Below are 13761 nucleotides of genomic sequence, written 5' to 3'. Positions count from 1 at the left end.
TGACAGTGAACTAATGTGTCCTGTGATGTAAAGCTTGTTGTAATGAATGAACTCTGTTGTTGTGTCTGTGTGAAGGTGTGGGCTCTGCTATGGATCAGAGTGAGGACAGAGAGGAGGGAGGGGAACATGGCGGCCAGACCAAAGCTCAGAGGTGACATGAGGATCTCTAACTGTCCATGACTCAAATAGCTGCACCATCATTATTCACTCTCAAAGCTGTGTGTGTGTGTGTGTGTGTGTGTGTGTGTGTGTGTGTGTGTGTGTGTGTGTGTGTCTTGTGTTCATAATAAATGAATTGTCCTATCAGGGTCCATCAGAGACCAGACTCTCCTGAACCTGAACCCAGCTGTGTGTCCTTCAAGAGTGACTGGTCTGTTGGTCGATTACTTGATTTCAAAGATGGACAGCATTCTGAAAGTCAAAGGTAAGAACACCTATGTCATGTAAAGTCTGCAGCTGATAGAAACACCCTGACAGGAACAATACAGTCAATCGTCCAATCAATAAACATTAATGTTTCAAAGAACCAGGGCACAGTTGTTCAAAAGTAATATGTAACTCCAAGGAAAACTATGGGGAACTGTTTTAAGGATTTGCACATGTCTTTGCATATGTTGCGCTTGCTTTTTACCTTTTGGCAGTTTACATTTTCTGGGGGAATTTTGAGTTGATGACGACTGTCTGTTCAAAATCCTATTGTTTGGTTGTTTATTCCGTAAGATGTTTCTCTCAGATTTATGGAGAAGCAAACGTATTTTCCTGAATCCTGCAACAAAAATAAAACTTTGAATAATTTTAACGAATATGTGAAATTATCCATAATTAGTTACTAACAGGAGCCAGCCTTTTGAACACACCAAAAACACATTTCTGTAATTTCATACAAAGTATTTCACCAAATGTGCATTAATCAGTGCTGTTTTCTATCAGGTTCGATCAGCAGCGCGCAGAATATCCTGTGCACATAACGGACGACAACTACGAAAACGTTTTTGTTAACCTGAAACAGAGTGCCTCTATGTATGTAGGGGAGAGTGGCCTAAGTTGTGCCGGTGGGCAAGTTGTGCCACCCCTTGTTTCTAGAAAACCATAGAAGAAATTGGAAATGTGACCACATATTTAAGAAGAGCCATCCATTAAACTCATCCTGTAAAGAAGGGAGAAACATGGAATAAGATATAAGCACATTTAAGCTCAAAAAACTTTAGAAGTAAAATTTCCATGATCAAGGTTTTTTGATTACTGTGTCTGAACAATTATAGACACGTTTGAAAACATTTGACACATGTTTTAGTGATTTAGTATGCTACACTTTGTGTCTATATAGTTAGCACAATGTCAGCCCTAAACTGCTGCATCATGCCTATTATCCAAAATTCTGGGGATGGGGTGATTTGTGCCTAAGGGCCTAGGTGAGTTATAAGTAAGTAAGTAAGTAAGTAAGTAAGTAAGTAAGTAAGTAAGTAAGTAAGTAAGTAAGTAAAATGTATTTATAAAAGCACATTTATGACAGTTTGCACTGTCCAAAGTGCTTAACATAGTGCATTCAGTAGGTAAACAATTAAGTTAAAATAACGATAACCAAAATAAAAGACATAAAGCCCAGACATCCACATATGAACAAAGATAGTAGTGCAGAGGTAAGATAGTTAATGGGGAGGAAAAGCCAGGTTGTACAGATGGGTTTTGAGCCATGATTTAAAAGCAGAAATGGAGGGGGAACCACATTTGTCAGGTGGCAGTCACAAGCACAGAGCAACTAGTGCAAAGTCAATTTCTGAGAGTTGTGCCAGTGGCATGGCTGTATACGCTGGTCACCAAAAGAAAGTGATTGTCTACAGTAGCTCAGAAGAGACTGACATCTCCATTCCACTTAACGACACCATTGACAAGAGTTCAGATGGCCAGAAAGATGATGATGGTGACTTTGTCATTGTTAGCTTTGCAGGCAAAACCACCTAGATCTGCTAGGCCTTGTTTAAGAAAATTGACCTTCAATCTTTGTAAAATATTCACTTTATTTACTTTAAGTAATTGTCTCATGGATTTGTCTTGCATTACAGTTTATGAGATATATATCAATGGCACAATTTACCCCATGGCAAGTTGTGCCACAAGACAACTTTTTTTTTCCGAAAGCTATATTTCTTCAACAGTTTATTCCAGGTCCAAAGTTTTTATTGCCAGGGATGCACAACACCCTGAAATATATGTACATATTTGATTTGGAGACTTTACTGTCAAGGCCTCACTTTAAAGTCACTTTGAGTAAAAAGTGGCACAACTTAGGCCACTCTCCATGTTCTGTGAAACAATTAGAAATACTTTTTCTCACATTTTAAGGTGAGCGAAACTATTGGAACGGATAGACTTAAAATAAATTAAAGTGAATAATACTTAATATATTGTCGTACATCCTTTGCCTGCAATAACTGCATCAAGCCTGTGACCCATTGACATAACAAAACTTTTGCATTGTTCTTTTGTGATGCTTTTCCAGGCTTTCACCTTTCATCTTTCAGTTGCTGTTTGTTTTGGGGAGTTACTCCCTTCAGTCTCCTCTTTAGCAGGTAACATGCATGCTCTATAGGGTTTAAGTCTGGAGATGCCCCTGCCCCTGATTAACTCATTTGCGGTTTTTGCAGTGTGTTTTGGGTCATTATCTTGCTGCATGATGGAGGATCTTCCAATCAGTTTGGTTGCATCTTTCTTTACATTGGCAGACAGAATGTTTCTGTAGACGTCTGAGTTCATTTTACTGCTGTAATTCTGTAATTTCATACAAAGTATTTCACCAAATGTGTATTAATCAGTGCTCTTTTTCTATCAGGTTCGATCCGCAGCGAGCAGAATATCCTGTGCACATGAAAAGCGTTTTTGCTGAGTTGAAAAAACGCTTCTCTATGTATGTATCATCTTTACTTGTTTTCAAGAGTGAATGGTCTGTTGGTCGAGTCATTGTTTTCAGAACAGTGGATCAGCGTTGGGTAAATCAACTCTGAGCGTGTTCCCTCTGTGTTAAGTGTGCGTAACTCTGAGCTAAAGCCCCGAATCTAATTTGATTAGCCCCACATCTTTTTTTTAAAAATATTTTGCTGCATGCAGAGCCTGTGCCATATCAGTACGTCGCACATGCTCCCATTGGTTAGGACTCTTGCGTAGCTCACTGCTAGGAATTTCGGTTCTACTGCTCAAGAGTTAAAGCCATGAATTGATGAACTTGCATTGAAGAAAATATGTCAGTTTTCTGTGGGCTGTAAATAGGCCAATCTATGAGGCTAAATAGCATGCTAATATTGATGATTGATTGTGGTTTTCAAAACTTTCTGCTAATTCAAAACATATCACATGTGATATGTTTTGAATTAGCAGAAATTACAAATGTAGGGTGATAAAGCATATTACTGAAAAACAAAGCTAGGGATTTTGAGTTATTTTGCCATTATTTTACTGGTCCGGCCCACTTGAGATCAGAGAGGCTGTATGTGGCCCTCGAACCAAAATGAGTTTGACACCCCTGTTCTAGATCATCCTACCACCCCAACATTACAGTCATCATCATCATGTCACACATAACTTATCTTACCACACAAAATAAAATCTGGGAACAAACTGACAAATCTTAGTCCACATTTTAACATGTGAGTTTCCTCTTTTCAGACTTACTGATTTTATTCAATTGCTGGGAGCTGAGCAGTGAAACCACAGTTTGTTGGAGCTTTTATTTGAATGACCCAACTTCACTAATTCACTCTCTTCTTGCACATTTTACATCTTGCTGGACTGAAACTATTACAAATCTCATTTCATTCCTGCCTTTCTAAGGCTAAAACTATTGATGATCTTCCAAAAATGAAACTCATAAGAAACGGTTTAACGTCACATCACCATTATTCAATCAAAGTTTGTTTTTTGTTGTGTTGAAGAAAAAAGCATCAGAGACCAGACTCTTCCGGGCCTGAGCCTGGACCCAGCTGTGTGTCCATTAGTGACCGTTCTGTTGGTCGATTGATTGATTTTAAAGATGGACAGCATTCTGAGGGTCTAAGGTAAGATTTTAAACTGGATGTGTAACAGATGTAAGAGTCTGCTCATTTAAAATTATTTTTAGATTCAGATTCCCAGCCACACCAACATAGAGAGAGGAACACAAGTATTCATAAAACTAAAAATATTTTATTAACAAGTCTCTTTGAAACACAAGCAAGTCAAATGCCTCTTCTGAAAAGGAGTACATACTTATTCAAAAGCGAGAGTCTCATTATTGTCCAATATTCCACATTAGGAGTAAAAAATACCAATAGTCCAGTCCAGTCTGAAGTTGGCTCCTTGTCGTCCTTTGCCCCGGCAAATGGAGACTGTTTCAACTGGGCTTTCGAGAAATCGAGCATCAGGGATTTCTGTGGGGCCGCTCAGCCGATGACACAGGAGAAGAGTAAAATCTCTCCCAAGTCTCTGTATAGTGTGACAACTTGAGAACTGCCATCACAACCGTTCCACCGTTGCTCTTGGTTCTCGGCAAATAATCAGCAACAGACAGCACTATTAAATAGCTACTTGTCAGCTCAATGCTCAAAACACACGACAATGTGGTGGAAAGGACTACTTCCCTTAAATTGGAGATTTGTGAGCGTTGACACTGCAGAGCCTGGGAGTCGGCTTCACCAAGGCACAGGAGATCCAGCTAGCAGCAACATAGAGGGGAGAGAAGAAGTGATCCTGCAGAGAAGCTCAAAGATGTCTTCATGGAAATCTGTAACACTTCTCTGAGTCAGGCCGTCGTGCTTCAAAGCCACCTGTTCCAAAGAAGCCTTCTCTTCCCGGTGGAACCATCAAGAGCACCCTGACCGGTAGAATGCGGTACTTGAAAGCCCTGTTTAAGCAGTCTCAATTTTCCGGTGCAAAGGACGACAAGTAGTCAACTTGAGATAGTAATTGAAAATGGATGGAGAGGGCTTCTTTGGAACAGGTGGCTTTGCAGCAGGACGGAATAACAGCCTGACTCAGAGAAGCATTTAAGATGTCCATGAAGGGTGCTCCGGTGGCGTAGTGGATAGAGCGTGTGCCATATTGGCTCCGGCCTATCGTTTCAGTGGTTGTGGGTTCGAATCCGACCCGTGGACCTTTACTGCAGGTCATCCCCTCTCTCTCTCTCTCTCTCTCTCTCTCTCTCTGTCTCCTCATTTTAACTCTGTACTATCTAATAAAGCTTGAAAATGCCAAAAAAAAAATGTCCATGATGACATCTTTGAGCTCCTTCACCACACGACCAGGAATGATGTCTGGACCACTTTAGCGTTCCCTCAGCTCTGTGTCAATTACAAGTCCTGCAATATTTCAACCAGGATCCAACACGGCACATGCAACACCGTGAAACGGCCTTAACACTGTGAGTCAGTATATGTATGTTCTAAATCATCATGTTTCTTCCACAGAGATCTCCAGCAAAGCTCAGATGTTTCCATTGGTAAATCTGCCAAGCAGCATCCAAACCAGCTGGACTCCATATTTATGGTGAGGAAATGTACAAACACAACAACCCTGTTTCCGGGTAATCTCTTCTCTTTTCATCTACCCTATATAAACCTAATATCTAAACTAAATCTAAACAAAATGATCTAAACCAAATAAGATGATCTGATGTTGGGTTCTAGAAAAACTTAAAGTTCAAATTTTATTCTGTTGCAGCTGCTTGAAGAAAAAATTGCCAGCTTTGTTAAGAACGAGCTTGAGAGGTTCCGAAATGTTCTGAGTCTAAATTACCCAGAATGCTTAGAGAGTCAGAGGGCGGATGAGGAGGTGTTGGACAGTGAGGAAGAAGAGCAGAAAAGGAGCAGCAGAGAAGCATTTCTGAAGATCACACTGAACTTCCTGAGGAGAATGAAGCAGGAGGAGCTGGCTGACAGTCTGCAGAGCAGTAAGACGAGTTTAACAGATTTAACAAAAAGAAAGAGGAAATGTGGGAGGGTTTACATTTCCACACTTATACTGGGCTGAACACAGTCAGAAACTGTTCACAACTGAACAGTTACTTTAACATGTATCAGATTTAATGCATTATATGAATCATATTTGTTGTTTGTTCATTAAGGAACTGGAGCTGCAACATGCCGACGTGAACTCAAGTCTAAGCTTCAGAAGAAGTTCCAGTGTGTGTTTGAGGGGATCGCTAAAGCAGGAAACCCAACCCTTCTGAATCAGATCTACACAGAGCTCTACATCACAGAGGGAGGGACTGGAGAGGTCAATGATGAACATGAGGTAAGACAGATTGAAACAGCATCCAGGAACCCACACAGACCAGAAACAACCATCAGACAAGAAGACATCTTTAAAGTCCCACCTGGAAGAGATGAACCAAGCAGAACAGTGATGACAAAGGGAGTGGCTGGCATTGGGAAAACAGTCTTAACACAGAAGTTCACTCTGGACTGGGCTGAAGACAAAACCAACCAGGACATACAGTTCACATTTCCATTCACTTTCAGAGAGCTGAATATGCTGAAAGAGAAAATGTTTAGCTTGGTGGAACTTATTCATCACTTCTTCACTGAAACCAAAGCAGCAGGAATCTGCAGCTTTGAAGAGTTCCAGGTTGTGTTCATCTTTGACGGTCTGGATGAGTGTCGACTTCCTCTGGACTTCCACAACAATGAGATCCTGACTGATGTTACAGAGTCCACCTCAGTGGATGTGCTGCTGACAAACCTCATCAGGGGGAAACTGCTTCCCAAGGCTCGCCTCTGGATAACCACACGACCTGCAGCAGCCAATCAGATCCCTCCTGAGTGTGTTGGCATGGTGACAGAGGTCAGAGGGTTCACTGACCCACAGAAGGAGGAGTACTTCAGGAAGAGATTCAAAGATGAGGAGCAGGCCAGCCGAATCATCCCCCACATCAAGACATCACGAAGCCTCCACATCATGTGCCACATCCCAGTCTTCTGCTGGATCACTGCTACAGTTCTGGAGAATGTGAAGACCGGAGAGGGAGGAGAGCTGCCCAAGACCCTGACTGCGATGTACATCCACTTCCTGGTGGTTCAGGCCAAACTGAAGAACGTCAAGTATGATGAAGGAGCTGAGACGGATCCACACTGGAGTCCAGAGACCCGGAAGATGATCGAGTCTCTGGGAAAACTGGCCTTTGAGCAGCTGCAGAAAGGAAACCTGATCTTCTATGAATCAGACCTGAAAGAGTGTGGCATCGATATCACAGCAGCCTCAGTGGTCTCAGGAGTGTTCACAGAGATCTTTAAAGAGGAGAGAGGACTGTACCAGGACAAGGTGTTCTGCTTCGTCCATCTGAGCGTTCAGGAGTTCTTGGCTGCTCTTCATGTCCATCTGACATTCATCAACTCTGGAGTCAATCTGATGGCAGAAGAAAAAACAACCTCCTGTTTGCCTGAAGTCTTCAGAAACAAACCTAAACTCATTCATCTCCACCAGAGTGCTGTGGACAAGGCCTTGCAGAGTCCAAATGGACACCTGGACTTGTTCCTCCGCTTCCTCCTGGGTCTTTCACTGAAGACCAATCAGAATCTCCTCAGAGGTCTGCTGAAACAGACAGGAAGTAGCTCAGACACCAACAAGAAAACAGTAAAGTACATTAAGAGCAAAATCAGTAAGAATATCTCTCCAGAGAAAAGCATCAATCTGTTCCACTGTCTGAATGAACTGAATGATAGTTCTCTTGTTGAGGAGATCCAACAGGCCCTGAGATCAGGACGTCTCTCCTCAGAGAAACTGTCTCCTGCTCAGTGGTCAGCTCTGGTCTTCATCTTACTGTCATCAGAAAAAGATCTGGATGTGTTTGATCTGAAGAAATACTCTGCTTCAGAGGAGGCTCTTCTGAGGCTGCTGCCAGTGGTCAAAGTCTCCAACAAAGCTCTGTAGGTGGATGGAAACCCAGTATGTCAAAACATCTATGGTCATATGAAACATTTCAAAAGAGCTAAATTTAAATATGATAAACAATTTCTTTTTTGTGTTAAATACTTTTCCTTTAGGCTAAGTGGCTGTAACCTTTCAGAGAGAAGCTGTGTAGCTCTCTCCTCAGTTCTCAGCTCCTCCTCTAGTCTGAGAGAGCTGGACCTGAGTAACAACGACCTGCAGGATTCAGGAGTGAAGCATCTGTCTGCTGCACTGAAGAGTCCACAATGTAAACTGGAAACCCTCAGGTCAGAATAAATCTGTTTGTTTAAAAAATTATCTTTTACATCCTGTTCATCCAGCTGTAGGCTCTTGTAGGTAATGCAGGTCAACATCTCTAAGATGTATTCCCAGCTGACATGATTTCTAAATGACTTAATTCATGATATTGTTCTAATTCAAGTCTGTCAGGCTGTCTGGTCACAACAAAGGGTTGTAAGTCTTTGGCCTCAGCTCTGAAATCCAACCCCTCCCATCTGAGAGAGCTGGACCTGAGCTACAACCATCCAGGAGACTCAGGAGTGAAGCTGCTGGAGGATCCCCTCTTGAGACTGGAGACTCTCAGGTATGAACAGACAAGAATAACTCACACACTGCTGCTGTCTTTCCACTCTGGTCCATCATTCTGAAGGACGTATCTTTCTTTCATTGCTGTTGATATTATTTTATAGTTTATATATTGTTTAGAGGAAAATTCAATTTTACGTACATTTGGGAGCGTGAGAGGGGGGAAGTGTCCAAGTGGAAAATCCTGCAGGGGGCGACGTGATCCATCCTTTGCCTTCTTATATTCTACATTTTTGACGCATTGAGAGCGCTCTTAGTTCGGCCCCTCGAGTTAAAAATCACATAACACTTTTCATTAATTGTGGTGATGTCCCGGAGGATTTTTGGAATGATCCAATCATATATATGTATACAGCTCATCTCTGGTCCTCTTACAGAGTGAGAAGTATGCAGAGGCTTAGAGTGGCATATAATGATGCCATGAGGTTGTTGCTCCGTGTTCCTAGGTGGCACAGTGCTAGCCAGTTATTTGTGTCCTCTAATGTACCTACATGTCAGGCACTGATACGATAGTTAATGTTCAATTTCATGGGTCGATTGGATTTATCAGAAAATAGCATCATTATAGCCTTAACCAACCCTATGACGGGCTATCGGTTCACATCCAGGCTTCGAAAGCATTGGCATGATAGCTTGCACCTATTTGAGTACAGTATTTTATTGAGTAATGTATTTTAATGTGTTCTATGTGTGTGTGTATGTTGGATGTGAGTGGACCATCTGAGTCCATAATAAAGATTATTAATATAGTTGATCGGTCAGGACTCATAATCTTGGCAACCAAGAGGACGGAGGATAAACTGGTTTTGGACATGTCCTTTTACCTGGAGCCTGTGTGTGGGAACAGATTTGGCGGACACTTGATTTTCTCTATTTCTCTTTCGGATGGTTTTCATACACACACTCATTCTCATTGCTCCGTATGTATCTCCAGGAAGCTCCTCATTCAGACATTCAAATGGAAATATTTTAAACTTAAAACAGTAAAATCAATGTCGATCATGCATCAGCAGTTTGGAAGATGTTTTTTCTTGGTGCGGAAACGCTCAATCCAGGCTCTCCGCATGCATTTTCCACTCGAAAAAAAGCTAGATTAGACATGGGCCCTTAAGGTACGAACAAGATTACATACAAAGTCAATGTACAAGCGCATCGACGCAAATCGGCGTCAAGCGCAGGACGTCGAACGCAGAAGTTGAAAATATTTAACTTTTCAGCATCGCCGCGATAGCGTTGAGATTGCCTGATGGTCTGCAAGACTAGGTCGCCGTGGGGATAGCGAGGAGATTGGGCTTGCTGATACATTCTGTGAATATGTGTCTTTTGCGTCTGTTTAGCTGTACTTTAGCCAAGTTAGCACCGGCAGTGTCCGCTTGGAATTCCAATATAGTACAGCTAAGCACCGGTGTTGTTCTCTGCCAGACCGCACACTTTCACTTTCAGGCTAATGTCTGCCACTGACTCGCTGTTAATTTGCGAGTGGGGTGCGTCTTCATGCTGTTTTAATGCCATTTCTGCCGCGACTGGTTACACAGTGTACCGATGGCAATCTGTTTTGTACGTTCAGTTGCTGTTTAATTGTGTGTGTTTGCAAGCTTCATCTGTTTTTTGGCAAAGCTTAGGTTAGGTTAAACTTTATTGTCCCCATGGGGAAATTTGTCTTGGGCACAGTGCATCATTGCTTTCTGAAACATACAGAGTACAACAAAACAAAAACACAAACACAGACACAAACACAACCAGACAAACTAACATTTAAACAATGAGAACATGGAGCTTGATAGACTTAAATGGCACTTTGATGTAAAGCATAAAAAAATCCACAGTATGGAGATAAAGTACCACTGTGCATTGCACTAGAGCTTATGGATAAAGTGCTATGTGCTAAAGTGCTTAGTTCTAAAGTGCTAAGTGCTAAAGTACTATGTGCTAAGTACTATGTGCTAAAGTGCTAACCTATTTATTGCACATTATTCTATTGCAAATTGTTCGTCAGCTTAATGGAGGCTGGGACAAATGACAATTTAAGGCGGTTAGATTTGCACAGCGGCACCCGGAGTCTTTTCCCTGATGGCAGGGTTTCATATTCAGGGAAGAGTGGGTGTTGTGAGTTGGAAATTATATTTCTTTGCTTTTTTCCTAACTGCCTGCTCATAGATGCTCTGTATAGGCTCATATTCTTTTCTCCCTACGATTTTTTTACTTAACGGTTAGGTTGCCAAACCATGAGGTGATCCCATGTCTAATGATGCTCTCTACAATGGCACGGTAGCTTGACCCTCTTGGTTTTGTGGCACAGTGCACAGTTGTGATCTCAGACATGGCGTCGGGCGACAGGCAAATATGACCCAAATATGATCAAGCGGCATGTCACTGGGGTTACTTGTGTCAACAGACGCGGGTATAGAGTGAGTTTGTACCTTTAAAAGAGAACACAAATTAGTTTGAGCTTGTTTTTCTGTCTGCTTCATGTTGAACAGCAGTTAGGACTCATGTTAATAGAAAATCATTCTGACTGTGTTTCTTCCTCCAGGATGGACCCCCGTGGAGAGCAGTGGTTAAAACCTGGAGGTCTGAGGAAGTGTAAGTGTGGATTCAGTTTGACTGATGGAGACAGAATGTGTCATTATTAAACTTCATAGAAATGAAGAACATCAAAACACAAACACAGAATAAACCTTTCAGGGGGATAGTCCATCAAAGTAGCTAACAAGAGCATAGCTCACCTTAAAAAGCCAGGCTGATACTAGCGTCATCTCCCAGTTAAGTGGCTCCACTAACGCAGTTCAGCCTTTCCTAGTCAAGCCTGACTCTAGCCAGGCCTGCATAGCCTCACACCCCGGCTCTGCACTGATGAATGAATGAATAAATGAATGAAAAGATGATCAAAGGATGGCCCATTTCCCATAATGCCTTGCTCTGGCCTGAATGTTATGTCTTAGTTGAGACCGTGATTGAGGAAGCTGTTCCATTTCATGAACCGATTTCAAGTCCGAAAAAAAACTGTGAAAAACAGCAAAAATTCATCTTAAAATAACATAAACAATGTAGGCGTCTGTGGGGTGAAATTATTTTTATAATCTTTTTTAATTTTCAAAACGTAATGTGAGCACAGAATTTAACCTAATGGAACTGTCGTTTGGGAACTCTTTCTGCCTCTGGGACATGTTTTGACACATAGCTAAACTAAGATTGATTGTTAGCCTGCACAGGCTAGTTCATAAGCATAACTTACCATGGTTACAAAGCTAAGGTTAATATGAGCCATGTTGATGGAACACAGCTCACACTAAATTTTTCCTGACTAATCTAAATCAGCTGGGCTTTTGCTTAATCATGCTTGATGAAATACCCCCCAGGTGTCTGACGATAAATTGGTGCTTTATTGTGTCTTTTTCTCTCCATCAGATTCCTGTGAACTCACACTGGACACAAACACAGTAGATACAAACCTCAAACTGTCTGACAACAACAGGACGGTTACACGTGTGGAGGAGGAGCAGCCATATCCTGATCATCCAGAGAGGTTTGACACCTGCTGTCAGCTGCTGTGTAGTAATGGTCTGACTGGTCGCCGTTACTGGGAGGTCGGGAGGAGAGGATGCGTTACTATATCAGTGAGTTACAGAGGAATCAGCAGGAAAGGGAACAGTGAAGACTGTTTGTTTGGAAGGAATGATCAGTCCTGGAGTCTGATCTGCTCTGATAGTGGTGATGGTATTCCTCGTGGTTACTTAGTCCTTCACAATAACATGTTAACACCCATCTCCTCCTCCTCTGTCTCTGACAGAGTAGCAGTGTATGTGGACTGTCCTGCTGGCTCTCTGTCCTTCTACAGTGTCTCCTCTGACTCACTGATCCACCTCCACACCTTCAACACCACATTCACTGAACCTCTTTATCCTGGGTTTGGGATTGGGTTTGTCTCCTCAGTGTCTCTGTGTGATGTGTAGGAGGGAGACAACTTCCAGTCCTGTGGTTTAAATGTTGGTGTTGGACACGTCTTCACTTAGTTCATATCGGACACATGATTGTGACTTTAATGTCAGGAAGGTGTATTTCATAGAAATTATCTCCTCAGGGCTGAACTTGTACAAACTGTGTTGACATTGATTTTCACTATATGTGGATTTAGTATTGTTGTTGATTGTCTCAGGTACAATTCTCCACATTTTTGTACAAAGTATGTTTATTCAAAATACAGTGCATACGGAAATTATTCACAGCGCTTCACTTTTTCCACATTTTGTTAAGTTACAGCCTCAAATAACGCTGGACTAAATATATTTATTTTGCTCAAAAGTCTACACATAATACCCCATAATGACAACTTTAAAAAAGTTTGTTGCAAATATATTAAAAACTTGTACTAAGATATAATATGTACACAAGTATTCATAGCCTTTGCTCAATACTTTGTTGTGGCACCTTTGGCAGCAATAACAGCCTCAGGCTTTATGGAATAAGAAGCTTGCACTGTATATTGATATAAATCTTCATAACAACTGCCCTCTACTGGTCGACACCTACTGCATTGGAATTGTTCTATTGGCTGACATAGTCTATCTAGTTAATGCTGACGTATTGATTCATGCATACGTCACCAACAAACTCCATCTTAACGTTTTGAAAGCTAACAGACATTTCGTACAGAGGCTGTCTTCGGTGCGATTGTAGCCCTTACAGAATCTTCAATTCTGATGTGCGGTTTGTAAAGTCTATGAGTGTATCACAGTGTATCTGCAGAAAGGGAGAGAAAAGTGGATAAAAAAGACGTTTCTGCATTATATGACATACTACATTTAACTAATGCATTGCTTGTATATAATTGATTACCTTGTATGTTGATGATGTGATGTTATTTGATGTAACATTTTGATCTGGGGTTTTTCAGTCCTGGAGTCCTTTTTAATCTTTTGACTCTTTTGTTGTTGTTGAATTCACTCTTTTGAACCATTTACTCTTGTATGGAAAAGGGGTAGGATTAAAGGAAAAGGGGTAGGATTAAATAAGTGTATACTTCTTCCTGCTCCTTTTCGGGCATGTCACATCAATACAGATAATTTTTTTTCTTTTTTTTTCTTTTTGTGAAACATAAATTTAGTTTGTTGTATTTTTGTGCTTTTCATTTAGTTTTGTATTGTTTTTGATATGTCTGAAATAAAATAAAAAATGAAATGAAAAAAAAAAATGAAATGAAAATGAATTTGTGTATTTTGCAAAACTTGCTGAATAAAACCAAGTAGATATTTTTATCTACCA

General features: G+C 41.2%; 1 protein-coding gene across 1 annotated transcript in view; it reads left to right on the top strand.

Moving 5' to 3' along the window:
* The window catches only part of LOC307266071 (NLR family CARD domain-containing protein 3-like), a 15081-nt gene extending 1352 nt beyond the window's left edge, over positions 1-13729 (top strand). Inside the window, exons 2-12 of the mRNA XM_080047974.1 lie at positions 76-151; positions 308-424; positions 2831-2905; positions 3927-4049; positions 5436-5514; positions 5689-5917; positions 6092-7892; positions 8010-8180; positions 8336-8497; positions 11033-11082; positions 11908-13729. Of these exons, the coding sequence (XP_079904100.1) occupies positions 90-151; positions 308-424; positions 2831-2905; positions 3927-4049; positions 5436-5514; positions 5689-5917; positions 6092-7892; positions 8010-8180; positions 8336-8497; positions 11033-11082; positions 11908-12452 (3414 nt within the window). The 5' untranslated portion in view covers positions 76-89 and the 3' untranslated portion in view covers positions 12453-13729. The remainder of the gene's footprint in view (positions 1-75; positions 152-307; positions 425-2830; positions 2906-3926; positions 4050-5435; positions 5515-5688; positions 5918-6091; positions 7893-8009; positions 8181-8335; positions 8498-11032; positions 11083-11907) is intronic.
* The last annotated feature ends 32 nt before the right edge of the window (positions 13730-13761 follow it).

This window comes from Ammodytes marinus (assembly GCF_949987685.1).
Source record: "Ammodytes marinus genome assembly, chromosome: 19".
Lineage (NCBI taxonomy): Eukaryota > Metazoa > Chordata > Actinopteri > Uranoscopiformes > Ammodytidae > Ammodytes > Ammodytes marinus.
This window is presented reverse-complemented; position numbering and strand designations above follow the sequence as displayed.